This window comes from Dipodomys merriami, unplaced genomic scaffold, assembly GCF_024711535.1.
Source record: "Dipodomys merriami isolate MVZ:Mamm:240054 unplaced genomic scaffold, mDipMer1.0.p SCAF_8, whole genome shotgun sequence".
Lineage (NCBI taxonomy): Eukaryota > Metazoa > Chordata > Mammalia > Rodentia > Heteromyidae > Dipodomys > Dipodomys merriami.
In genome coordinates, this window is record NW_027206401.1 from 2,308,233 (window position 1) to 2,336,014 (window position 27,782).

Sequence of the window (27,782 nt, forward strand, 5' to 3'; positions counted from 1 at the left end):
ACTTCTCAGGAGGGAAAGTAAGTGTTCATACTTTGCAAAATGGCTTGCCTTTTAGTGATTAGTGGATGGGGGACATTCTAGTCAACGGTCAGCCTTGGGAGCAGTATCTTCAGAAGAGGCGGGCAGCCTTTCTGCTCAGCCAGGCACTGCGCCCGAAGAGATGGAGGAAGATCCCTTCCCACCCTGGTGAGCTCAATGTGCAGAGACTGAGGGTGAAAGTCAGATCGCGGGAGATTTCCACTGGCGATCAGTGATGCCTGAATAAGAACCCCTTGTAAGGGCCTAGGAGGGGTCTCAGGGGAAGTTGGTTTTAGACGGGTTGAAAAATCTTAGCCAGGCAAAGAGCAGAGAGGAGTAGGGCAGCTGGCAGCGTGATCCCCAGCGGGGCTGGACTGGGCACATTGGAATCAGACAGAGGAATCCTGGGAAGAGGCCGGGTCCGTCCTACTCCACCCCTCCTTTTCGTCTCAGACTGGAGCTCAAGACTAGCCTTGTGACTCCAGGGGTGTCTACTTTAAAGCCCCTCCCCTCCTTAGCAAAGCCAGATTTTCCAATTTATAATTTGCGGTACATGTGTAATGTATTATTCTAAGTGAGAAGTAACACTGACCCACAGGAGTCCTGTAAAGAGAAATAATCTCCAACAAGACAAAGCATGAAATATTCAAGGCAGTTTGGCTTTATGAAATGAGAACTCTTAACCTTGGTTTTGTGTGTTGTTTTAAAAGCAGTAAAAGCAATCTTCTGTCCCTGAGCCTCTGAGTGATCCTTGGAATGTGTTTGTATCATGATTTCTGCTTTATGCTATAAAATTCTGTGGGTTTTAGCAAGTGCATGTATCCTATGCTCACCATTAAAATAGTTTAATCACAGATGCTCTGTGTTTTACCTAGTCACTATTTTCCTTCTCTTTGGACTCCTGGCTAGTATTGATCTTTTTGGTGCCCCTATGGTTTTGCTCTTTTGAGAGTGGTGAGTGGCACAAATATGTACTATGTAGCCTTTTCAGACTGCCTCTTTTTTCTTCTCATCCATGTCTTTTCATGGCTGGTAGAGTGCTTGCTTGCCAGGTGCTCTACTACGGAGCCACGTCTCCAGCCCTTTTTTGCACTGGTCATTTTTGATATAGTGTCTTGTTTCTTGCCCACGCCTGCTCCTGGACTACAATGTTCCTATTTTAGTCTTTCTTCATAGCTGGGATGAAAGACATACACCATCGAATGCAGCTTCTCCCATTCAGATGATTCCTGCAGGTTTCTCTGTCCAGACTGCCACGATCCTGCTAATCAGCCTCCTACAAGCTGGGATGGCAGGCATGCACCAGTGTGCCCAATATTACTTGAGAAGAGGTCTTGAGAACTTCCCCCCCAGGCTGTCATTGATCCAGCCTCCCAAATATGTAGGATTCCGGATGTGAGCCACAGGTGCCTAGCACATGCATCTGGAATGAGTTTTCTTGTCAGTTGAATGAACACCTGGTAAGATCAGTGTGATTGTTGGGTTGTACAGAAAGGTTATATTTAATATTTCAAGAATCTATCAGTTAGCTTTCTGTACCATTTTAGATTCTTACCAAAAATACAGAGAATTGTAGCTGCTTTCCATCCATGCAGACAGAACTGTCAGATGGGTGGCCCCCATGGCTGTCGTGATAGGCATGAAACAGAATACAAGCTTTACTTGACTTCAGCTCACCAATGACTAGCGGGTATTCTTGGTGTCGCTCTGCCAGTCTACCTTCTTTGGTGAACTATCCATTTAGATCTTGTCCCCATTTAAAAAATTATTTTGTTTCTTATTTACTGTTGAGTTTTAAGAGTTCTTGTGGATTTTGGATGCTAGCCCTTGGTCTGGTATGTAATTTGGCAAATAGGAACTGTATGATAATTCATTCAAACAAAGTGAGGTGGTAAGAAAGGATGAGTCAGTTGTGGCTTTATATTTCCAGGTTGGATTTCTGGAAAATTAGAGAGTAATAGTAACAGAACCAGGGAAGTTGACAGTTAAAATCTCCTTGTCAAGAACTGACAGAACTCAATTTTGAATCCCAAACCCTGGGTTGGGAGACAGAGGAGGACCTGGGGACTGACTGGAGTTTAAAATGTGCTCAGACCCCAGATTCACAGTTTGGTGTCAGCATCATGGATGGAAGAGAAAGCACACATTGAAGCGCAATTAGAAAGTTAGGAGAATAGCTCTAAAGTTGTGCGCCACTGAAGTTTCAAGGAGTCAGGTGTGGACTATTCCCCGTGGAGGACGTGTAAAAGCAGGAGACCTGCGTCATGTTCTCGGCAGGCCTGGTATGCCGTCCGGTGCGTCAGTGGGGGGCGCTTTTCCTAGCTGCGTAATGCGCAAGACCGCACTCAGATCTCGCGAGCCTTTTCAGCAGTGTGTACACTTTCTCAACTGAATTTAACATCTCCACCAAGGACACTTTTGCCTTGAGTTGAGTAAGATGGGTTTCCCTTTTTTCCCTTCAATTATAGGTGGATACGCACAGTGAAATTGACCAAGTATTGGTATCCTTGAAAGAAATCCTTTGCCTCCTCAGTTATACCCTTCTGTGGTAGAATTCTAACAGTTGTGACTTTAGTATGGGCACAGTTAATTGACAGAGATGAATTCTGTGCTTCCTTAGGGACAGCATACATCCTACTCTCTGGAGATGTACGTAGTTCCTTTCCATCTTTTCAGCCTCAGTACAGGTTTCCATTGCTTTTTCACACCTAAAGATTATAATTTATCAAAATAATTCAGTGAGAATATATGGTAGTAGTAAAAGCAATCCTCATCCCGAGAATAACCATTCATATCCCAATCGTGTTTAGTATTATTTAATTGAAAACATGTAATTTTATGTTTCTTATGAGTGCATGTAAAATTACTTAGTTTGAAAATCATTAGACTGTGAAAATTATTTTAGAGAAACTGTCTACAAAGAATATCAATGAACAAATGTCAAGATTATTGTAAACTGAACATTAGTTATACCGTTGGCTTTAATGCTCCTGAGAAAAAGGAGGAATTTGTGTCATAAAACATAAGAATTTATTAATGTACTTTCTAAACATTTTTTAGTACTGGTCTGTGTTATACTAGATTTTTCTGTGTGCTTCTATTGTTAAGAGTTTCATTTGTTTTGTGCTTAATATATGGTAACTATTTTCCAAAAATAAGTACTTCGTAGGGCTTAATGCATAACAATAGAGAACAACATTGGTCCATGTATAACACTGAGGTTTGTGGTTGGAAAACAGTTTGTTCCATTATGTAATATCTAGATACTACTTTCGAGTAGTAATACACACACACACACACACACACACATTTATATGTATATGTATATATAGACACACTTATATTTCCACCAATATTTTACTATGTATGCACATACAAATTCCATATAATATAAAACTCTGTTTTAACTATTTTCTGTGTAAAGGTCGGTGGCATTAATTATATTCGCAAGATTCCTTAATTACCACCCGTGCACTTCCCAACCTCTGCCTCAGAGACACACGGAAGTGCCTGCCCCCTGAAACACAAGCTCTGCTACCTGCTGCTCTCCACCTTCCCTCCAGCAGTGCAGACGCCGTTTCACAGCGTTGCATGTCCCTACTGTGTATCTCATGTGTATGAAGACATTGTATAGGTGAATTTTATTCTTTTTATTTCTTTTACAGGTTTGACAGATGAAAAAGTGAAGGCATATCTTTCTCTTCACCCCCAGGTATTAGATGAGTTTGTATCTGAAAGTGTTAGTGCAGAGACAGTAGAAAAATGGCTGAAGAGGAAAAACAACAAACTGGAAGGTAAGACTATTCAGCTTGCATGTTGACTGATTTTAAACCAAGTTGTCCTAGCCAATACTTGTGAAATAAAAAGCATTAAATATATTCTGGAAGGCAAAATGTAACACAATGTTTTGTTTCTGTCAATTTTTTTTGAAAAAGGTGAAACTGGAAAATTAAAAATTGGAAAGGAAAAATATAGAAATAAGACCCTTGACTTAAAAAGATGGCAACTAAGTCTTGGGAATTCTATCACATAGAAAAATGCACAAGTTGGTATTCTTCTGGATTTTATTTAATGCTTATCTTATTATTTAGCTTGGGTACTACAATGAAACAACCGAGACAGTTAAGTTACAGAGAGAAAAAGGCTGTTCATCTTGCAGTTGTGTAAGCTCCAGTCCAAGCCCAGGTGGTCTGAGAGCTCTGGGCGGTGGTGAGGGCACCAGTGGCAGAGGTGAGAACGTGGGGTCAGCAGACCACACACAGCACGAGCCGGGAAGCAGGGGCTGGAGGAGGAGGCAGAGTTCCCACAACCCCCTCCGGGACATGTGGTGACAGAAGGACCTCCCACTAGTCCCCATTATTGAAGGCCCGAAGCCCCCTCCATCGTGAGGACCTGACCTTTGACACGTGGACCTTGGAGGACATCACATATTCATCAGACCACACCGAGTACAAGGAAGGTGTAGAAAAATATTGTCTACCTAATACATATGTGATGTGACAAATGTTTATTCTCATACATGCTACAGAAAGAAATCTGAGGTCAAGTGTAGATACGCAGTCGGGAGGTCACTCTTGCGTGGCATTTGGCCGTTGGCTTGAAGCATCGGCTTCTTTCTTTCATAACTTTTTTTAAAATGTCAGTTGTGGGGCTTGAACTCAGGAAGTGGGCACTGTCTCTGAGCTTCTTCGCTCAAGGCTAGGGCTCTACCACTTGAGCCACAGAGTCACTCCCTTTCATAACTTCTATAATGAAGTCAGATAAATCTTTGAGAAAGCTGACTCAGATTCTGAAATATATAGCTTTTCAATTAAATGCAATATTTTTACCGTAAGTATATAAATGGTTGTGCATGTTTTCATTAAGAGAAAGGGAGAGAAGAAATTAGACACAAGCACTCTCTTCTCAACTGTCAAGAACAAATCTTAACATGGCCCGTTTTTGTAATTGCAAACCTTAAACATTTGTAAACCATTTAAGATGTTTGACACTTTCAAAAGCATGGCTAAGCTTTGCTGAGAGTGCATCATAAATAAACATGCAAATTTCAGCTTGTTCTCTGATGAGAAATAAATATATCATGCAAGCTTATATTTGTGGAATATAGGATTGAGTCCAGGTCCTCAAAATGAAAACAAACAAACAACTTATCTACTGTTTTAGAATTAGCATTAGCATGAATACTTCATTTGGTATATATTCCCTTTTTAAATTTAGCAATACTTTAAACTATTTAATACAAATACTGGTTGGTTTCTAAGAATAGTAAATCGTAGCTGAAACCCTGTTTTGCAGTTTTCCGTTACTGACACTCCTTTGCCCGCTCCAGTCATCACTACCAAATTCTTATTCTTGGAGAGCTGATAGTTCTGACTAATGGTGCAGAAGCCCAGAGACCAGAGGCCGAGACTGTGAAAGGGCCTGGCCCCTGGTGTTGGTGTCCAGTGGGAGCAGGCACAGAGGTCACCCCAGTGACCGCAGCAGTGAGCAGGTGCTCAGGACAAGTATGTGACATGCATGGAGGACAGCCTTTAGTTCTGCTGCCCAGTGGAAGGCCCTCACCACCTCCTTTGAGGGTGCGTATCTCATTATGCACACCTTCATGTTCAGAGAAGTTCTGTCCCGTGGCTTCTGACAATACAAGAGCAAGGCCTTGATTCTTGTTATTTAACAAATACCTCCAATGATCCCCAATCGTCCCCTATTCCCCTTCACAGCCAATCACCCTCGAGGAGAGTATCCATTTTACACATCCACTCAGGTAGATGCCCCCGAGAATGCTTGTTGAAATGATACAAACCTTCAGATTATTTCATTCTGTGTTATTTAGTAAAAGAGAAGGAAGTAAATGACTGTTCCAGAATGAGCATTTTGCACAATTATTTACACTTTATTGATAATGTGTACTTCATTTGTATTTTGTAACTGCCGACAAATCATCCCCATATGGGAATGTTCTGTATTGTAGCAATAGAAAATTCTGTGAAGTTATTTCTGCTCACAGAGAGATTATATATGGGAATTCAGCTATATAAACAGTAAAAGTGATTATTTAAATCAGAGGAGTATATTTGCTTCTGAAATAGTTTGTCTTGTGGTGTCTGCTATTTTCTTAAATCACTACTGTTAGTTTGGTGCTCATAAAACACCAATGTGGAGAGCAGGAGACTACAGAAATACGAATCAATATTGTGTGTTTCTAAAACAGGTCTAACTCCTGAGGCCTTCCTAAGATATCAGACCTCTGTAGGTGTTACGCTTGTGGGCTATTAGGTGTATATGCTTAGTTGGTTTTGGTAGATGCTATAATTGCACCCTGGAAGTGAGAGCATCAGGGGTTAACACAGCCAGTTCTTGGTCGAGTTATGACCCAGTAACAGTAGGCAGATGGAGGGCACGGGCAGCGTGCATCCTATTACCGCTGCACCCTCTCTACAGAGGACATAAAGTAGGGAGAAACTCTCCCTCTCTAAGGAGCCATTCTGATGCTGGCCACCGCAGTTGGTTACCACACCATGCACATGCCAGTTACTGTATAACTTTCATAACTTTTGTAATGAAGACAGCTAGATCATTAGCTCACCTCTGCCATGGCTATTTACAAGCTTATTGATGGAAGAGATTATAGGATACAGTTTGAACAACTTCTGTTCTAAATACTTGGGACTAGAAGTATTTCACATTTTAATTTCTAAAAAAATTTTGTGTCTGTCCTGGGGCTTGAACTCAAAGCCTAGGTGCTTTCCCTGAGCTCATGAAAGCTATTGTGAAAAATATTATTTTATGTGAATGCTTTTTATCCAAAATGTTTTTGTCTGATGAGATCTGGGGGACAAACTAAATCTCATCTCTAGGCAGCTGTGAGGATCTCCAAGTCCGCATAAGCTGTGTGTTTATACTCATGAAAATACCAGCTAGCTCCTACTTACCCCACTGCCTTTGACTTTGTAGACATGTTTTCTTGACTACTTTTCCAAATCTGCAGAGAAATCATTTGGTGACATAGCTTGCCATCCATCTAACGCTGTGATATTTTAGGCAGTGTTTTACACAATGGTATGTACTAGATGTCCATTTAAAGAGTAAAACTTGAATGAGTAAATGAATAATTCAAATGCACTACAGTGTCTCAAATGAGATTAGTTTTGATTCATGTTAAGAAGATACAAGGAAAAAAAAAAAGATACAAGGTTGGGGGCTGGGAAGGTGGCTTGGTGGTAGAGCGCTTGCCTTGCATGCATGAGGACCTCAGTTCAATTCCTCAGCACCACATAAGCAGAAAAAGCCAGCAGTAGTGCTGTGGCTCAAATGGTATAGCGCTCGCCTTGAGCTGAAGAGCCGACAAAAAAATCTAAAAGAAAATACAAGGTTGTATTTTTAGCACATTATGCTAAAATATAGCTCTTTAAAATTAGTGGGAAACTTTAACTTAGTTATATGTTAAGTGTGCCGTAGAAGATAGGTAATTTTTAGCACCCTAGAGTTCATCCCAAAAGGCAGATTTTATTTAATTCTTCTGTGGCTGTGTTGCTGTGGCAAAGTGCCTAACTACATATATACTTTAATGTCAAGTGTGGTATTCACGATTGCCAGAGCTTTCCCCTGATGGTCTCATTGGTTAGAGAGTGGGGGTAAAACCCGTTTGAGCCCCCGCCAGCTCTCCTGTTGACCTCAGTCCTCTATCCATTAATGAAAGTTATTCTTGGCCATGTGAAAGCTGCTTGCAAGGTGTCCATTCATTCCTCATGTGTGTGGCTATGTCAAACTGTTAGGTGCTTTTATATTGTCAGCAGAAATACTTAACAAGTAAGGTTTTATGGAAGGCTGGTGAAGGAAGGTTCTTCAGTCTGGATCAGTGAAAATGAGTGTGCATCTGTGAGGAAAATGTGACACAGAAGTGAAGAGAGGTGTGGAGATGCAGTGTCATTAAGGTTTGTTTGAAGGCGAGGGGAGCCTTTGTCTTTAACTAGAGAGAAGTAGGAGCCTCTTCCCGTGTGCAGCGGGACCGTGCGTGGACCAGGAGAACCAGGAGCCTCTTCCCCTGTGTAGTGGGACTGTGCGTGGACAGGGAGAACCAGGAGCCTCTTCCCCTGTGCAGCGGGACCATGCGTGGACAGGGAGAACCAGGAACCTCTTCCCCTGTGTAGTGGGACTGTGCGTGGACAGGGAGAACCAGGAGCCTCTTCCCCTGTGCAGTGGACCATGCGTGGACAGGGAGAACCAGGAGCCTCTTCCCCTGTGCAGCGGACCATGCGTGGACAGGGAGAACCAGGAGCCTCTTCCCCTGTGCAGCGGACCGTGCGTGGACAGGGAGAACCAGGAGCCTCTTCCCCTGGGCAGCGGACCGTGCGTGGACAGGGAGAACCAGGAGCCTCTTCCCCTGGGCAGCGGGACCGTGCGTGGACCAGGAGAACCAGGAGCCTCTTCCCCTGTGCAGCGGACCGTGCGTGGACCAGGAGAACCAGGAGCCTCTTCCCCTGTGCAGCGGACTGTGCGTGGACAGGGAGAACCAGGTGCAAGAGCCGGGCCAATGCTGGCGTCGTGTCCTTGTCCACAGCCGGTCAGAGGGGCTGGCCTCGGCGGGGAAGAGCACACTGATGTGGGTGTGAACACTTGTGCCCACAGGTGTCTGTGTGTGTGTGTAAGTGGGGGAAGGTTCCAGGCCACTTACTTCAATGTCGCAGGTTTTTGGTGAGCCTGGGGAAGAGGGCGTCGGAAGGCTGAGCAGAGCAGAGCGCGTCCTCCATGATGAGCAGTGTGCTGGTCTCCAGCCCATGCTGACGGCTGCTGGACGGTGAGGCCATGTCTTCGGGCCACGTCTTCACGACCTGGGGGCCTGCCCAAAGACTCCCCAGCCAAGGCTCAGCTGCAGGTCTGGGCTGAGAGGCGGGCAGTGTCAGACATGACCAGGGATGTGGTTTTACCAAGTGAATGTGGACTGGGGAGCGAGGTAACGGGGTGTATGCAGGGGACGGATTATACTCACTATGGGGTGAAAGTGGATGAGTCCACGTAAGGAGAAGGTGTGGGGTCAGAGGGTGGGCACCAGGGTAAGGGCAGGCAGGGGGTGAAGAGGTGAGGGGGGGTAGGCACCAGGTAAAGACACATAGGGGATTGGTGGGGTCAGAGGTGAGGCGGGGCCATTTCTTAGCTCAGCAGCACCGTTGTGCTCGTCCGGCATGGCAACGTGTGAACATCTTTGCCGCCTCCTCCTCACCGTTCTGTTTGGGAGGCTCCCTGGGAGCATGCAGTGCTGGAGGTTGGCGTGGCCCATGGCAAGGGACTCCTCTTGTGGGAGACAGCGGCAGTGGGTTCACGGGTGGTGAGCCATTTTCCAGAGCCCCAGTGCTCAGGGAAGAGCGGAAGCGGAGAGTAGCCCGCACGCTGCGCGTGAAGGCCGGGTTCCTGAGGAGGCTTTCTGCAGGCCGCGTCGGCTTTGATCAGGAAAGCGTTGTAATAGCAGCACAACACCAAACAAAACACTGCTGCCACACGGGATGCCTTTCCCTGAGCATCGGGTCACTATATAGCTTCTGAAAATTCAATGTCCACGAGCCTGTGAGATGTCAGGTGACATCTCAGTGGCATTGTGCAAGTAGCCTTGCTCTGTGTGCCCTCGGCGAGCTTGTCTGGAGTCCAGAAGCCAAGACCTGGAAAAATGAAACAGTTAAGATTCCCCTTTTCATTAGATAGTTGGTAGAACAAATGCTACTTTAATTTATACATTTTTTATGGGGCACAAGTACAGAATATTAACCAACCAACTTGAAGGAAATAGATGTTTTCTGAATAAAGTTGGAGGTCATGTGGCCCTCAGAAATCGTATGCACAATGTATGAATGTTCCTTATGTTTTTGAAGAGAAGAGTCATGGCTTTTCCTTTGGGAAGTATAATTCCCAAGTAAAGTTGTGAACAGTTCTTAGCGGAAATTGTAAGCTAAATGTCTATTTAAGCCTTAGGTTAAAAATGTGACTGCTGTAACGGTGATAAGAATGTGGACAGGGCTGAGGCACTTTTTAAATATCTGCAGAAAGAACACACGCTACACATTAACGAAATATTGGTAACTATCATAGTAATTTATTTACACATTTTTGTCCTTCTGAATTTCCATTGGGTAGAGATAATGAGTAATACGATAATAAATTAGCATGTGTTTGAAATTGTAGAAATGCAGAGGAAGTAAAAGCCAGAGTGAGATCGGAAGAGCAGGAAGAAGATGTTCCATTATGATCATGGAGCCTGCTTTGTGGATTTGGATGGCATGATCCTCTGTTTGGTAGATCCTGACAAGTACTGCCTAGAACTTAAATAGAAACACATTTAAGCAGATACAGTCAGAAATGAGGGATAAGATGGTAGGATTGAAAACTCAAGGCGTATTTGGAGGGTTGGAGCTTCTGTGCCAGGTGTTTACATAAATCTTCTTACACTTTATATATCAGTTAAGAAATTAAGTGATTCCTACATACCTCCTTCTCAGTGAAGAGCAAACTGTAGTTCAAAGGTAGAAAACTGCACTTAATTGAAAGCATGTGCTATGCACAGATTTCCACATGGCTATTTAATCCTAATGGCATCATAACATGTCACTTTATAAATATGAGGAAGACCATTTGGAAAGGTTAAGACATCCCCTTATGATTGGCAAGGAGGACTGAAATGAGGAAAGTGATCTACTCTTAACTCCAAACGTGTCTCCTAATCATCTGAACCACTCGCTTTCCTAAGAGGAAAGGCATGGACAACATTCTGAGAACAGAGAGGTCTGGAGGCTCCTGAGAGGACCACACAGAGGAACCGGATGTTAGATGGAGTCCTGAAGATTCACATTTAAGGAGAAGGAGACACAGGTACCAGAACCAAAAACAGTAACAGCAGGGGATAAACCAAGGGGAAAAAAAAACAAAAGAAAGAAGAAATAACTTCACCTAGTACATTTAAAAAACAAAACAAAACAAAAACCCTCTAGTTTCTAATCTTGGAGTTCATTTCGATTAGCATCATTTTCAGTGCAGTATGTGTGTAACTATTGAGTTCTTGTGATCCTCAGCGAGGACTATCCTAATTATTACAAGTGAGGGAAACCATGGAGCCTGTGTTTCTTTGGGGTCTGGCTTACTTTGCTTACCCTGTGTATTATATATACATTTATCTGATTTGGGGAAGGGAAGGGGAACGACAAAATGATGAGATGAAGGACAGAGGGAGAACCAAAGCAACAGTGATACTCAGGAGACACTGTGTTGGAAATGAACTTTATAGCTTGGCAGGGAGGGGAGTCAGGGGGAGGGAAAGTAGGAGAGAACCATGGAGGAAATGTACTCATTACCTTTCTTATGTAACTCCTCTGCACGTCACCTTTACAATAAAATTAAATTTAAAAATTAAGAAAAAAGGTGAAGGAGGTGCACGCGAGGGACACGCGGCTCAGGCTTTGCTCAGGGCCCTGCCGGCACTTACGTGCCGAAGAGGTTGAGGCAGGGAAGCAAAGAGAAGGTCAGCGGGCAAGCAGCATGTCTGTGAAGGAAGATGGCGAAAAGAAACACAGAAAGCTGTTCACAGAGGGGGCAGTAGATAAGCAAGGGGGTCCGTAGGATTAAAATACGGTATACGCATGTGTGCACATCAAGTTGAAGCACCTTTGAGCAGGTAGCACACACTCCAACAAGAGGAGTGTGTGTGTGAACACGGAACAGTGAGCCCCGTCCATATTGACTTGGGAAAGGAGAGGAGGAGGAGGGAGAGGGAGACGGCGGGGTCTGATCAAAGCCGGGTGCACACACATACGGCCATGTCAGAATGAAACCTCCTGTGAGACTAATATGATGTGCTGCAGAACCCTTCATGTAGCATTCTCTCTGCAGACCTATGGTATGAGAGCACATCGCCAAAATTAATTTATTATTGGGACCTATTAGAGTGTGTGTATATACACATATAAACAGATACATTTTAAAATATAGCCAAACACCCGTGGCTCACGCTTATAATCCTAGCTATTTAGGAGGTAGAAATCATGAGAATGATGGTTAGTGTCTAACTCTTGCAAAAATTTTACCAGATTCCATCTCCATGAATACTAGCTAGGTGTGCTAATACAAACTTGTCACCCCAGCTATGGTCAGAAATGTATATAGGGGGACTGTGGTCTAGGCACAAAGCAAGATCTTAAGCCGGGCGCTGGTGGCTCACGCCTGTAATCCTAGCTACTCAGGAGGCTGAGATCTGAGGATCGCGGTTCAAAGCCAGCCCGGGCAAGAAAGACAGTGAGACTCCTATCTCCAATAAATCACCGGAAAACCGGAAGTGGCGCTGTAGCTCAAGTGGTAGAGCGCTCGCCTTGAGCTGAAGAGCTGAGGGACAGCGCCCAGGCCCAGAGTTCAAGACCCACAACCGACAAAAAAAAAAAAAAAAAAAAGCAAGATCTCTTATCCTGAGCATACAGGGATGGGAGCCTGGCTCCAGAAGGCCACCTGCCTAGCAGCCCCGAAGCTCCAGGTTCAAACCCCAGTACCTACAGACGCAGAAAACCTGTATGTATTTATGTACGCATATAAATTAAATTCATACTTTTTTATCCAGCATAGGTTCATAAATAGTTTTACTTTCCTTAGTCTTTTTCATGTAACTAAATGTTAAATAATTTGTTACCATTTGAATAGCTGCCCTTTTTGGATCATAGTGTAGTTACAATTTTTTATGTCCTTTCAAATCCTTCTTAGCAGGGGCTGGGAAGGTGGCTTAATGGTAGAGTGCTTGCCTTGCATGCATGAGGCCCTGGGTTCAATTCCTCAGCACCACATAAACAGAAGAAGCAGGAAGTGGTGCTATGGCTCAAGTGGTAGAGTTCAGGCCCCATGACTGACAAAAAAAAAATCCTTCTTAGTAGAAATATGTTAGAAAGTCAACAAACAATAAATATTCATACAATGTAATTACAAAATCCTTTTCAAAGTGGGCACTGTGGCTCAAGTGGTAGAGTGCTAGTCTTGAGCTAAAGAGCTGAGGGACAGCGCCCAGGCTCAGAGTTCAAGCCCCACAATGGACAAAAAAAATCCTTTTCAGGTTTTTAGTGCTTGATTTTAAATGGACCGTTTTAGATCCTGGAAGAACTTAGTAAACATGACTTTCTTGCTCTGTTTTCTTCTTTGGGCTTGTTTCTGTGTGCTGGTGTTTATCTCTGTCTACAGTTGTTATGGATCAGATAGGAGAATGTAGTCATTCCTCACTGATTCCCGAGCACTGAGCCTGGTGTGTGTGGCGCGTGGTACTGCCCGCACCGCTGCAGACGGAGCGTGAGATTGACGGCCAGACACAGGGCTTGGCCACCTTGGTAGCCGCTTGACCTCCATGACACCAGCAGCACCATCTGAACTCTCGCCTGCTGTGATGGACCCATTACTGAAATCCCATTTCATATCCAAGGAAAATCAAAGCTAATCATGAAAAATACCCACATATTTACAAAGACTCATAAAATATTTAGACTGAGTACTTACACGGAAGGAAACCATTAAGTACTTCTTTGGAAATTCTCTCCGGGGAGTCTTTTTCCCCTTGAACTGTTCTTGCTAAGGCTGCTAATGCTTAAGAAGGGATTTGGAGCAGAGGTGCCATCTCGCTTTCTAAAAAGGATGACTTATTCACAATGAACACGGGGCATTTTCTGAGGTTCTTGTGTATGCTCCCCGGCTGGCTGATCTCACTGGACAGCAGGCCAGGCTCCTGGAGATCAGGGCAGGCCCGGCACGCCTGGCTTCTGAGGACTGATGTGTTGAGTGGACACGTGTTGGTGGAAGAGTCGCTGGACGGGGAAGACTTCCCTTCTCCATAGTCCTTTTTCTTCCCCTTCGCAGGCAGCTTGCATGCTGGACTGTGGGAGGCAGTGACGAGCGGGGGCCCCGCAGGGCAGCACTGGACAGGACGGCTCCACAGGAATCCCGGGGGCCCCGTGCAGGCCAGGGGGAGGGGCAGCAGGTCTTTGTGGGCAAAGAATTGTCTGTGGGCCAGCGATTCTTGCAGAGCAGCTCCTGTTCTTGGGCTGTGGTTCTCTGGGGGCTGGAAAAGCGGCAGCCACCACATCTTCAGGTCTTGTCCTCCTCCCCTCGGCCCGTGGCCGCTGCGCTGCCTGGGGTGGGGGTGGGGGGGAGGGCCTGATGACTCCCAGAACGGAGGTCACTGTGTCCGTTCTTCTTACTAGTTAAAATATAGTATTCCCCGAATATAGGCTTTGACATTAACCAAAAAATCATAAGACTGCTAAGTTAAAAAAATGAACAAGATAGATTTCTAAATCCAGAAGTCATCTGTAGGCCAAATTCATGTCCTTTATGGGCTATAAAACAATGCCGGTGTTGTAAATGTATACATGTGCAAAATCTTGTGTACTTTTTGAATTGAGAAGTACCGAGACAGGCAATGGAAAAAGCCCCATCATATGTTCACATCTGTGTACAGACTTTTGGACAGTCACAACACCTTCCCTTCAAATCAGCGCCCCAGCCACCTTAATATCAAACCTCTGTGCGTAGGCCCCTACACACATGCACGCATGCATACATACACACCAGCCCTTTTCTCTTTTCAATTTATTCTTTTTAGTGCCATTTGCTTTTTAAAAATTGTGCTTAGATAACAATTGAATTTCTTGGAGAACAATTTTTAACTTAAAAATTAAAAATTTTAAAAAGGTATCCAAGACTTTAACTTTACACTCTGTTACTAAGCTTGCTTCATGACAAAGTAGTCACATCTCCAGGGAAGCACTTGCTTTCTAATAGCACCAAGCTTAGTATTTTTTTTAAGGGAACCCAGATAAAGTCAGCGTTGAGCCAGTGTTGAAATCTCATTTACCTTAGGTGCTAAGGAGCACAATAGATGCAATACTTTTGAAAGACAGACTGGGAGAGGAAGGCGTGTGTGTGTGTGTGTGTGTGTGTGTTTGCACGCGCTCGTGCGTGTGCATACACCGATTCAGGAACCAGTTTGGAAGGCACTGGTGGACCTGCACTGTGATTTGGGACTAGATGTGTCATCTGTGGAACTGGGTAGCAAGCAGTGAGTCTGAGGATGGAGGAGGAGACACCGGGTGTGTGCGATTGATTGGTTTGGGCACTGGCAGAGACAGACTCAGTAATGTGTGAACTTATTTAAAACAGTCCCGGGGTCTGTTTGCCCCTGTGAGTGCATGTGGCGGCATAAAGGACCCGTTCATCTTCTGCTCCATGCTGGTGGTTAATGCAGGACTTGATTGCTGAAGAAGATGGGAGGCCCTAATTCACAGTGCTTGCAAGCCTGCAGTTTGTTTTTGTTTGGGTCCCCCCCACCTCCCCCCCCCCACCTCCCACCCAATCCCCGCCCGGCCAGGAAAATAAAGCGATATAGCAACAGTGTTGCACTGCAGGCCTGCTGTGTGGTGGGTCTGGGGAGGTCAGTGTCCTGTGTCCTGGGAGAGGCTGGGCAGGCGGCGTCCTCCTGGGATAGTGTTGGTGGTTTGGATGCTCCCTGTGGCCGCTGCATCTCTTACGGCCTGCCAGTGTGTGGACCCTCTGGTGCCGAGGCTTTCCTCTGCCAGTGCCGCTGCGTGTGCAGGCAATTCCTTTTTATACTTTTAAAAAGGTAATCTATGAAGGGCTTGTCGCGGTTTCCATCCTGAAACTAGCATATACTTTTCTCACTTTGTGATGTTTATTCTTTATTTACAATTTTAAAAACTCATATTATAAAATCCCCTAAGAGAATGCATTGTAAGTGAGCCTCCAATTTGTCGAAAATGCATGACATGTTCTGCATTTCAAACCTGTTGGGTTTCTAATTGTATCTCTCCCCCTTCCTTCTCCCTTCCGCAGATGAATCGGCTCCTAAGGAAGTCAGCAGGGTGAGTAACGTGAATGTGATTTCTACTAATGTTACCACAGGGCAGGAAACAAATTCGTTTGTATATTTTCTTAGTGTTTTAACATGTTAAAGTGTAAAAAAAAATGGCAGAAAACAAGCACCCTCTCCAAAGTACCACTCCACAGTGAATAAAGTCAGCAGAGAGGCTGCAGATTAGACCCCACAAGGCAGATGCAGCAAGCAGATGCATGTTGCTCGGCCTGTGCTTGCTGTACTATCTTCTGAATCCATGGCCGACATTTAGAAACTGAAAGGCAGGCTGGGTGTCTAGATTCTCTTAGCCCAAAGGACAGGTACTAGCAGCACCACCTGCACCTGGCAGCAACCTGCTGCCCCGCGCTCTGCACAGTAGGCAGCGCTCCGCTTGTCTTGTTCTGTTCTCGTAGGCTACTAGGCTTCGCCTGGCTTTCAGGTCAGGCATCCTTTTTGGGGGAGAACAAAAGATCACTCATGTGCTGAGACATGGCGTTGCTCAGCACATGCAGAAATACTCCATGTGTTTTCATGTGTTAATACTAAGATACTTAGCAAGATTAAACACTGAGTGGGATTAACCAGTGGTTAATACAACAGAACGATACGTAATTTCATAAGAAAAGGTATCTCCTTTCTTATACATAGAGATTACATGCAGATTAAGTATTGAAAACAATGTTTGAATTGCAGCTGTGCAACCTACTGTAAGGAATCATTCTTTGTAAGATACAAACTGTAATACAGATAAATTCATCTCTGAAGAATGGATTCTCCCAACAACCCAAGCCAGGGAGGGTGGCTGGTGGCTCGGCACAGTTCCTTTGATCAGTAGCCACCTGCACACTCGGTTTCTGTGAGCCTCAGGGTTTACCAGGGACTGGAGCTCACAGTGGTAGAGCTGGCAATCTGAGTCCTCCATGATGTGCCAAAAGGCAGAATTGCCAGACTTAGAGGGCCAGCGCCCAAGGCCAGGGTTCATCTTTGTGGTCAGCTGAGATCCGCCCATGTCTTGGGAGGGAGGAGATGGTCAGTTTGGCTGGAAGTCCCAAAGGTGCGTGTGAAGAGGGGCTATGTGGACTCTGTGCATCTGTGAGGACGGTGAGCAGAGAGGCTGGCGAGGATGCAAATCAGGTAGTTGATGTGGAATGTGGTAAATCTCAGTTACCAGATGTGGATACTTAGGGAGCAGGTGCACTTACGGTCAGGCCCAGGGGCGAATTCCCACGTGCTGGTGCTTATGTGGACATTTGCAGTATACAGACACTATTTCAAGATGGAGACAAAGGGTCCACGGAGAGGAACAAAGGCAGGGGAGGGGACGGCGCTGCCCGGCAGGGGGACAGCCGGGTAGGAAGAGGGTGCTCACGCCTGCAACAGCATGCTTGCTTTTGCAGTTTTAGCTGGAGGACTGCATATTTATTTCAATTTTATTTCAGCTGTTTTGAACCTACCCTATTGGGATGAGCTGCCTTCATTTTGCTTCTGTTGACTGTTACGTTATCTATTTTGCTCTCCGTGTACTTGAACAATTTCTGTGGAAGGATATTAAACCAACGTCTTTTGATCAGTCTGACAAATTTCCTAACCAGACATTATCATCATCATCATCATCATCATCATCATCATCATCGTCATCATCATCAATGTGATACTAATTGAGCCTTATTTTTCTCTGTGGTTGGGACCCATGAGCAAGATACCAGACAGAAATTTCTGCCTCTGGGCATGTGCATGAGCGAGAGCTGTCCTCTGGGGTCAGTGGTGGAGAGTGTTGCAGCCCAGGGCACAGGGAGAGCAGGGAAGCTGCTGCCCGACTGCTGGTGGAGGCTCGCCGGACACATTCCAGGGAGAGCCTGAAGGAAGTGAGAGGTGGAAGGGCACTGCGGGCAGGAGGCACGGAGGCACAGAGGTCCAGGTCGGGGTGTTCTCAGCGCAGCCCGGTGTCTGTCCTGCTTCTGTAAGGGATGAGGGAAAGTCCCGGGAGACACAGGGTCAGTTAACATCTTTGCAGTTTGTTTTTATTTCATCCACCCCATTAGACCTGTGTTTTACTATTACTGTACTGTTTTGTGGTTGTTAAATGGTTACATATTATAAGCAAACAAAAAAATGATTCCTGATAAGACCAGGGAGAGAAAATGTCAATGGGAGGGAAACACATTCCAGGTTCTGGAACACTTATACTCTAGTCAAGTCTGGGGTTCTTGGGGACCTCCCGCCACCGTCCCGCTGGACCATGGTAAACAGGATGTGAAGGAGAAATCTGCTTCCCTTCCAGCATTTTTCTTAGTAAATGGCATTTTGTAATTTCTGGGTAGCTGCGCAGGTCCATCATGTGATCTTGCCTTTTCTAGGTTCTGTGTAAATGTGTTCACTTTCATTAGTCAGCCTGGTGTGTGGGGCACGTTCTCACTTTTCTCTCATTCACAGTATCTAGTTGAGGATATTCTCGTGCCTAGTTTCTTGGTGTGTTGATCCTTCCCAGGTTCCTTGTTCTTTTGAAAATGTCTGAAGGCCCTCAGTCATCTCTGCCTCGGTCTGGACACATTCAGAAGCTCTCCTCAGCTGGACCCTGTGCAGCTGAGGTCCCGCCGCAGCCCGTAGGGTGTGGCTGAGCTAAAATGACCAGCACAGCCTCTCATTTCATCCTGTCTTGTCTGCTCACTGATAATTTTTTTGTTGTGAAAAACAAATGTTTTTCCTAGAATTTGTTTTGCATGTCTTTCCTCCGGTGAAAATTCACTTGCTTGTTGGACTGTGGTGGTGTATGCTGTTTCTTTCTGGGTGTGCCGTGTGTCCACTGTGCCCTGTGCCAGGCTCCTCGGGATGCCTCTCACCACTGCTGACCTCGGGCCGCTTGGCCACCAGGTAACGAGGCCCAGCTCGCGGTGACTCCGCGAGGGTCTCCAGGGACTTGGAGCTGTGGATGTTCCCTGAGGAGTGGGGACTGATTTTGTGACTTTTATATCTGGGTTGATTGTAACAAATGCCTCCATTTTGTCTTGGCTGTTGGCGTGGACTGTGTCCGTGTCACTCAGCAGTGCTGTGGTCCCAATGAAAGGCGGTTCTGCTCACCCCGGCAGTGAGCCGACGCTCTTCTGGGCTTCCGGTCGGTTCTGTTGGTGGTCAGGGTGTCCTCTGGGCTTCTGGTTAGTGTGCCTCTGTGGTAGACATGGCGGGAACTTACATCCAGCTCTAGCCAAATTGAATTAGGACCCCATGTCATTGTTTTCCCCATTTTTTTTTTTTTTGGCCTTTTAGACAGTGTCCTTTTCTTGGCCCATTTTGATTTGTCTTGGTTTGTACTACGTCCAGCCAGGTTTTCTTGACATTCTTAGGACAGTGGCAGCCCTCATTGTCCAGTTTTGTTACTAACTCAGCTTTTCTTCCTAATCTTTACTTTGTTTTTTGCTAGTGTAGTAAGGTGAGAAGGGAGAAGATCTCACAATGACAACTTTTAAGTATTTGTTTTGCCTAGAGTAGCTGGAGTTTCTTTTTGTTCAAGTAAATAAAAGCTTATACTTGCATTATGGTCAGTGTTACACTGTGGTGTCCCAGGAAGTGCCCTCCAGGGAGGGAATTGGAGTAAAGCATTGCTCCTTCCTGGAGGGGAGCCTGGGAGTGGACGGGAGTGGGCTGCCGGCACTGGGCGCACAGGGACAGCCTGGCAGCCCAGAGGAGTAAGAAGGTGATGGATCTGGGGGCACAGGGACCCCAGGGAAGGGAGGCAGGCAGAGCTGGGGCAGGTGGGGCTTCCGCTCTCTACCTGAGAGGAAGCACTAAAGCACTGCATGAGGTTTTTGTAAATCTGCTCACTTTCTTTCCCTTGTGTCAGTGTCAGAATCTTAAGCTTTTACTGGACACAGACTGGTTTATTTAGTTGAGTTCACATTGCTTTGTAACAGTGTTGACACTCAAAGTTTAGAATGTCAGATGAAGCCCTAACAAATCGGCAGTTGAAAACAATAGATTTTTTTTCCTATCAGAATGTGCTCAGTACAAACCTGCAGTGTGAACGCAATTCTAAGTTGTGTACAGATGGAAACACACATCTGTGAAGCTCAGCCTCTTTGAGGAGTAGTTTTGTGATGTCACACATCTCTTGGTGGTGGTGTTCAAATCCTTTGTGTTCATTTGCTTTATGTATATTATATTGTCTTTCTTTGAAACTTAACCCCGTGGGCTCCACTGTGGGGTGAGGAGCACGCTTGGAGGACATCCTGCTGCAAGGCTTGGAGGGCTTTGAGGGTCAGCTCCTCCAGTGGCTTGTCTCTCAGAAAGCAGAGTGAACCACACACCAGTCCACTGACACAATAACTGCTGGCCTGTGGGATTTCACACACAACCTGAGCAACCTCCGCTCAGCTGTGATCATAATTAGGAGCCACCGTTCCAGTCACTGAACTGGAGACGTAATATGCCTAGCTTTTGTATGGATCTGTTTGGGAACAACATGTATCATTGCCTTAAATGAATGGACGGCTTCAAAGCAAAAGTTCCTGGGACTTATAGAAATAATTAACCCATCGACCAGTTAATTATTTTGAAGGCAGGCCTTCCTGTGAATGGAAAATTTTAAAAGCAGAATTGCAGTCATCTTTCCAGCGCTCACTGACGTCTGGTCAGGTTTTTTCTCTTAAATAAGTGTGTGCGGTTTGCTTTTTTTTGGCCAGGGAGTGGTTGTGGGGCTTGAACTTAGGGCCCAGGCATTGTCCCTGAGTTGTCTCCACCCTACCTCCCCCCCTCCCCCCCCCCCCCCCACTGAAGGCTAGCACTCTACCACTTGTTTTCTGGTGATTAACTGGAGGTAGGAGTCTCATGGACTTTCCTGCCTTGGCTGGCCTTCAACCTCAATCCTGTGATCTCGGCCTACTGAGGAGTTAGGATTCCAGGCGTGAGCCACTGTTGCCTGGCTGTGTGTGTGTGTGTGTGTGTGGTGACAGATGTGGTAAGATTTCCTCACATGGAAGGCATTCCAGATGACTTTCTCTCCAACTGATCTTCAACCCTAACCCTGACCCTAACTTTCTTAAGCTATAAAGCTGAGACCATCTGAAAGGAAGACCTTTGTTCTATTTGTGTCAAACTGTACGTCCCTCCTTCTCTTCTTCCTTCAGCAATTGGGGTTGCATAGTAAAAACAGATGCTAATTAAGATTTTTAAAGTTACTGTGACAAAGAGCTGTGCCAATTCCCAAGCCTGGTCTCGGTCCTCTGAATGAAAGCCTGATTATTAAAGGGTATTGTTTTAGGCACATTTCTTCATTGTGTGCAAAAGAATACAATAGCCATTATCTAGAAAAGTTACAGTTATGTGTATAGTGAAGTTGTTTATGAATGCATTACTGTCATAGCTGTCACGAGTAGCTGCTGTGTTCTTGTCTACCTCTGGGTAAAAGAATGTAAGAACGCATCAGAGTGGGAGTTTTTGCTGGTCCTACCCCGGTAGGTGTCAGCTTGCTGAGGAAGGCTGTGTCCTGACGTCCAGAAGTACACCTGCCCCAGCGGGGAAGTACACCTGCCCCAGAGAAGAGAATCACACTTTACTCCCAGTTAACTTACTGACAGTGTTTGCTGTGTCCATCAGTGATTGGACAGCTGTCCCAGAATTACTAATGGACAGGCCTTTTCCACCCTGCCCACCTTTGTGTCCTGAGTCACTCGGTTAACATGTTTTACATTGGCTCACTGTTGATCGCAAGCCACCTCCCACCTTCCCCACGGTTAATGTCCTATCCCTAACAGTACGCCGACCCGTCCTCATGTCCTGCTCCTTGCTTTCCTGCCCTCACTTGTTATTACATTACACAACAGGGGGGGACACCCAGCTGGGACACCCAGCTATAAGAATGCGCAGTCATGCTGGACAGCTAAGCCAGTCTCAGATCCTCAGAGGTGGAGCAGTAGTGCCTGGGGCAGCGCACAGGATGCCCTGGTCCTTTGTAAATGTTTCTTTAAAAAGTCCTGAAATTGCCAGGTGCCGGTGGCTCACGCCTGTCATCCTAGCTACTCAGGAGGCTGAGATCTGAGGATCGCAGTTCAAAGCCAGCCACAGCGGGAAAGTCTGTGAGACTCTTATCTCCATTTCCACCAGAAAACTGGAAGGAGCTCAAGTGGTAGAACACTCGTCTTGAGCTGAAGAGCTGAGGGACAGCGCCCAGGCCCAGAGTTCAAGCCCCATGACTGACCAAAAAAAAAAAAAATCCTGAAACTCTTAACCGCTTGTGTGGCTGTCACTCCGTAGTATAGTACTCACCTGTCAAGTATAGGCCATTCCCTGTACTGCACACACATGCACATGCATGCACGCGCACACGCGCGCACACACACACGCGCGCGCGCGCACACACACACACACACACGCACGGGTTGGGGAAGCAACTCCTCTCCCCTTCTCTTGGAAGTAACCAGGCCAGAGGACATACTCCCCATTTTATGGAAGAACATAACTTCAGGTCTACGGCTCAGAAGTTTGGAGAAACCATGTGAAAGTCTGGGTGCCGCAGGCTGTCATGCTAGCTACTCAGGAGGCCAAGACCTGGAGGAGCACAGTTTGAGGTCAGTCTGAACAGAAACATGTAAGGGACTCCATCTCCAAACTAACCAGCAAAAAGCCAGGTTGGAAACATGACTCAGGTTTCAGAATACCAGTACAACAAGAAAATCAAGCAAGTTTGAAAGCCCTGAGTTCAAATGCTAGTACTGATCAAACAAACTGTGAAGATGGAGAACACTGAAGGGGCCCCTGCTGGCCAGGCTTGGACGATCTGAGCATCAGGCTAGAGGGCAGTGTTAATGCTGAGTAAAATAGGAAACAGGGGTTTTAGGTTCCTATGAATGAACGGAGGGAGGGACACAGGAAGCTTTTCTTCCCTAGAGCATGCTACAGTTTATAGACAGAAGGAATGGCAGGATCCTCACTCCACCAGTTCGCTGTACTACTGCCAGAAACGGGGAGAAAACACCAAACAAATTCACCTTACCTGCATTCATCAAGGGTATCAGATTCAAGACACACAGAGAAGAGCCAAGGAGACACTCCTCACTGACAGAATCGAGAAGAGCTGGACTATGCCTTATGTGATCTTGACCGGGATAGGGAGACAGGAATGAAAGACACTGTCTCTTCACTTTCTTTCACCAGATATCAAGTCCCCCCTTTCCCCTCCCCCCAGCCCAGCCCCTGCTGGGAGAGTCATTTCTCCTCTGGTTCTCAGACTGTGCTCCAAGCCCCTGTTCAGGGATGGGTCGGGATGCATTACAATTCCATGGGAAGCAAACTAACATCTGGCAGACAGAACTGGACACAGTTGAGCTTCTGTTGTTGCTTCTGATACAGTTCAGGTTTTGTGTTGGGTCACTGCTGGCCTGCCACTGGTGCCATAGCATTGTGAAGCTGTGCTCTCAAAAAACACACATGGAATTAGTGCGGAACAGAATATGCATTCATCGTGAATTACAAATATACAGTGATCCTTAATGTAAGCTTTATATAGGTTCTTAAAAATAAAGGATGGGAAAGAAATGTGTGAGGTAAAAATGCTATACAAGTACATAACAGCTTTAATAATATTCTGAGTCGGGCGCTGGTAGCTCACGCCTGTAATCCTGGCTGCTACTCAGGAGGCTGAGATCAGAGAATTGTTATTTGAAGCCAGCCTGCGCAGAAAAGTCTGAGAGATTCTTATCCCCAATTAACCACAAAAAGCTAGAAAGGAAGCTGTGGGTCAAGTGGTAGGTAGAGCACTAGCCTTGAGCACAAAATCTCAGGGTTAGTGCCCAGCCCCATGACTGACAAAAACAAAGTAATAATGTTGCGTTGACATATTTTATTGGTCAAGGCATGGAATTGATTTCCTCACCGGCCTTCTTTATCATGTAGTTTCCAAAAGAGCGTCTTAGAAGTAGGTCCCCACTCAGAGGCCATGGCTCAGCCCCAGTGTCCCCCTCCCCCCTCCCCCCTCCTCGGTCACACCATCCTGGAGAGAGGCATGGAGCTTCTGCTTGTGTAGACTGGCTTTTAATATCTGTGTTAATATGACAGCACTAGAATATTGATCTTAATAAGACAGTTGACTGTTCAAGTAATTAGGCAATTATCAGTAACCAAAGGAAACAAAATGTACCAATGTATCAGGTTAAAGGTCAGAATTCAAAAGCTTAAAATGAACAAGAAAAACTGAAAGCCTAGGTCTTAGGTTATCACAGATGAAGTGTTGAAAGTGTATTGAAGACTGTGTAATTCACGCTTCTTTTCATACAAATGAGAAGAATGAAAGCTCAGAGATGGGAAAGGAAATCTCATGAGAAACTGCTCCCGTCCCAGAACATCCTCTTGTTCCTCCCCGTTCCTTGTGACACCCCATTTCCTGTACAAAAGAGATGGAAGGCAGCCGCACACGAGCCCTGGCAAAGGGACTTTTCTGGCAGCGAGGGCAGAGGCGCTGCCTGCGTTCATGGAAGGCCCGTTACCAGTGTGCACTTGCGGCCCACCTTAGAGTCAGCCGGACTCCCCCGACGGGACCAACGCAGTGCTGGGAAGGAGCACCTTGGCTGTACGGTGGCTTTCGGGCTCTCCTTGGTCTCTGTCTTTGGCTCTGCATTCCCCTGGCCATTCTCAGATAAGCACTTTCCCGGGCCTCTGTGCTGGGTGGGGGCAGAGGGCTTGGGCATGGTGAGGAAGAGCTGGCGTTCTAACACATGAAGCGTCTCTGAGCGGACTCTGGGTGACGGCTGACGCTGCCCCCTCTGGGCTCTGCCGGCGTCCTTACCTTTTGGAGGCCTGAGTCGCAGGTGTTTGCCACAGGACGCTGCCACTTCAGTGACCACTAGACGTGACCGGAAGTGCCTGGGAGGCTTTGGGCTGTTGCTGAGATAAATTTTGTCAGTTAAAAGTCACAAAACTCGCTTGCCTTGCATGCATGAGGCCCTGGGTTCGATTCCTCAGCACCACATAAGCAGCGGGGCCGTGGGCCAGGAGCAGCAAGTCTGCGTCACAGATGTCTGTCAGGGTCCTGTCCCTGTAAGGGAACCTGGTCTCGCTGTGAATTGGTTCAAGTCTGGGGACCCCTGCGGGTCTCACTTTCTCCGTAACTGGTGAGATCGGGTTTTGTTCATTTAAGCCAGAACTTTCTGGTCATACAAGTGAGCAAACACAAAGAAAGCAGACAACATGTGCTTGGCTTCTTCTGCTCCGCCCCAGGATGGCGCAGTTCCTGAGGCTGACCATGCTCACCCATCTTGTGTATGAGTTCAGGGAACAAGGTCACCCACACCGCAGCGTCCCTGTGTGCCCTGGCCGGCCCTGGCCGCTCCCCCTCAGCTTGCTGTTAGTGGGCACGCCCGGGAAGTTGGAGCAGCCCGGCTTCCTCCAACAAAGGCTGCTTTGGGGGCAGCTTCTAGAAAAGCCTGTGCTGGCCCACTGAACGCAGAGGAGGCATGGCATTGGACTTTCTGCTCTTCCAGTGGCACGGGAGCTGCTGGGGCTGGCTGTGGCTCCGTGGCCACTGTAGGTGTGCGGCACGCGGCGTGGGATGGAGTGTGTGGCTGGGGAGCACGGGGAGCACGTACTGGGTGTACGAGCTGGGGCCTTCAGAGTGGGAGACAGCCAGAATGTTCCCAAACACAGCGTGTGTGTGGCTGTGTGTGTATTGGGGGGGGGAGGAGTGTGGATGTGAGTGCGCGCATGCGTGCCCGGAGGGTGCGTGTGTGTATGGGGGGAGGGGCGTGGGTGTGTGCATGCATGCGTGCTCAGAGGGTGCGTGTGTGTATGGGGGGAGGGGCGTGGGTGTGTGCATGCATGTGTGCTCAGAGGGTGCGTGTGTGTATGGGGGGAGGGGCGTGGGTGTGTGCATGCATGTGTGCTCAGAGGGTGCGTGTGTGTATGGGGGGAGGGGCGTGGGTGTGTGCATGCATGTGTGCTCAGAGGGTACGTGTGTGTGTGTATGCGGGGGGGAGGGGTGTGTGTGTGTGCATGCATGCGTGCTCAGAGGGTGCATGTGTGTGTGTGTGTCTGCAGGGGGGCATGTATGTGTCTATGCGGGGGAGGGGTGTGGGTGTGTGCGCGCATGCGTGCGCGGAGGGTACGTGTGTGTATGGGGGGAGGGGCGTGGGTGTGTGCATGCATGTGTGCTCAGAGGGTGCGTGCGTGTATGTGTGTGTGTGTATGTGGGGAGGAGGGGTGTGTGTGTGCGTGCATGCGTGCTCAGAGGGTGCATGTGTGTGTGTGTGTCTGCAGGGGGGCATGTATGTGTCTATGCGGGGGAGGGGTGTGGGTGTGTGCGCGCATGCGTGCATGGAGGGCGCATGTGTCTATGAGGGGGAGGGGTGTACGTGCATGTGTGTGTGTGTGTCTGCAGGGGGGTATGTGTGTGTGTCTATGCGGGGGAGGGGTGTGGGTGTGTGCGCCCATGCGTGTGCAGAGGGTGCGTGTGTGTCTATGAGGGGGAGGGGTGTGCGTGCATGTGTGTGTGTGTATGCGGGGAGGAGGGGTGTGGGTGTGTGCGCGCATGCGTGCGTGGAGGGTGCGTGTGTGTCTATGAGGGGGAGGGGTGTGCGTGCATGTGTGTGTGTGTATGCGGGGGGGGTATGTGTGTGTGTATGCGGGGAGGAGGGGTGTGGGTGTGTGCGCCCATGCGTGCGTGGAGGGTGCGTGTGTCTATGAGGGGGAGGGGTGTGCGTGCATGTGTGTGTGTGTGTGTATGCGGGGGGGGTGTGTGTATGCGGGGAGGAGGGGTGTGGGTGTGTGCGCGCATGCGTGCGTGGAGGGTGCGTGTGTCTATGAGGGGGAGGGGTGTGCGTGCATGTGTGTGTGTGTGTATGCGGGGGGGGTGTGTGTATGCGGGGAGGAGGGGTGTGGGTGTGTGCGCGCATGCGTGCGTGGAGGGTGCATGTGTGTGTGTGTGTGTATGCGGGGAGGAGGGGTGTGGGTGTGTGCGCGCATGCGTGCGTGGAGGGTGCGTGTGTCTATGAGGGGGAGGGGTGTGCGTGCATGTGTGTGTGTGTGTATGCGGGGGTATGTGTGTGTATGCGGGGAGGAGGGGTGTGGGTGTGTGCGCGCATGCGTGCGTGGAGGGTGCATGTGTGTGTGTGCACATGTGTGTGGGGGCGGCGGGGGGAGGTGAAACCAGAGTCCCCTGGCTGCTCTCCCGGTGTGGACGCCCTCGGCCCCTGAGCTTAGGGCACCAGAATTGTCTTTTTTGGGTGATGTTACCAGGGCACACTAGTTGGCAGGATGCGGACGTGTCTCTCCCTGTCGAGAAGACAGCATGGCGTGTGCTCAGGAAGCCCGGGCCATCGGCGTGGGCACCGGTGCCCGGCGAGCTCTGGTGTGTGGCTGCCTGTGGTGAGCTGCTGGCAGACCCCTCTGTCCTGGTCCGGGGTCACACAGAGAGGCCGGGCAGGGGAGCTGGGTGCCACCAGTGCCTCGGCTTCTCTAACATGGCAGAAGAGCAGCCTCAGGAAGTCTGTACCCATTTCTCAACCAAGTTGCCATTATTATAAAACTTCCGAAGCAAAGTTATAATAGGCAGTCTTGGCTATTTCAGTATGGATGACTGGCATATACAGTGTATAGAGTAATCTAAATAGAACGATTTTAATTTTCAATGTACTTGTTTTATAAATACATATAATAGTTAATTCTCTATAAACTCATAATGAATCACTAGCATATGAAGTTAGAATTGGAATTGTATTTTGTTGATAACTGCCATTTCTTTCTGCTATTTCTATTCAAAGTACCAAGATACGAATATGCAGGGAGTGGTGTATGAGTTGAACAGCTACATAGAGCAGCGTCTGGACACAGGAGGGGACAACCAGCTCCTGCTGTACGAGCTCAGCAGCATCATCAAGATAGGTACGCGCCTCTCAGCAGCCCGGCCGCC

The 27,782-nt window shown here is 47.4% G+C and overlaps 1 protein-coding gene across 6 annotated transcripts in view; it reads left to right on the forward strand.

Moving 5' to 3' along the window:
* Pde10a (phosphodiesterase 10A) overlaps positions 1 to 27,782 on the forward strand; it is a 311,016-nt gene that overhangs the window by 240,019 nt on the left and 43,215 nt on the right. For all 6 annotated transcript variants that reach the window (XM_070010313.1, XM_070010310.1, XM_070010312.1 and 3 more), the window contains 3 exons: positions 3,684 to 3,812; positions 15,871 to 15,899; positions 27,634 to 27,754. In XM_070010313.1, the coding sequence (XP_069866414.1) occupies positions 3,684 to 3,812; positions 15,871 to 15,899; positions 27,634 to 27,754 (279 nt within the window). The remainder of the gene's footprint in view (positions 1 to 3,683; positions 3,813 to 15,870; positions 15,900 to 27,633; positions 27,755 to 27,782) is intronic.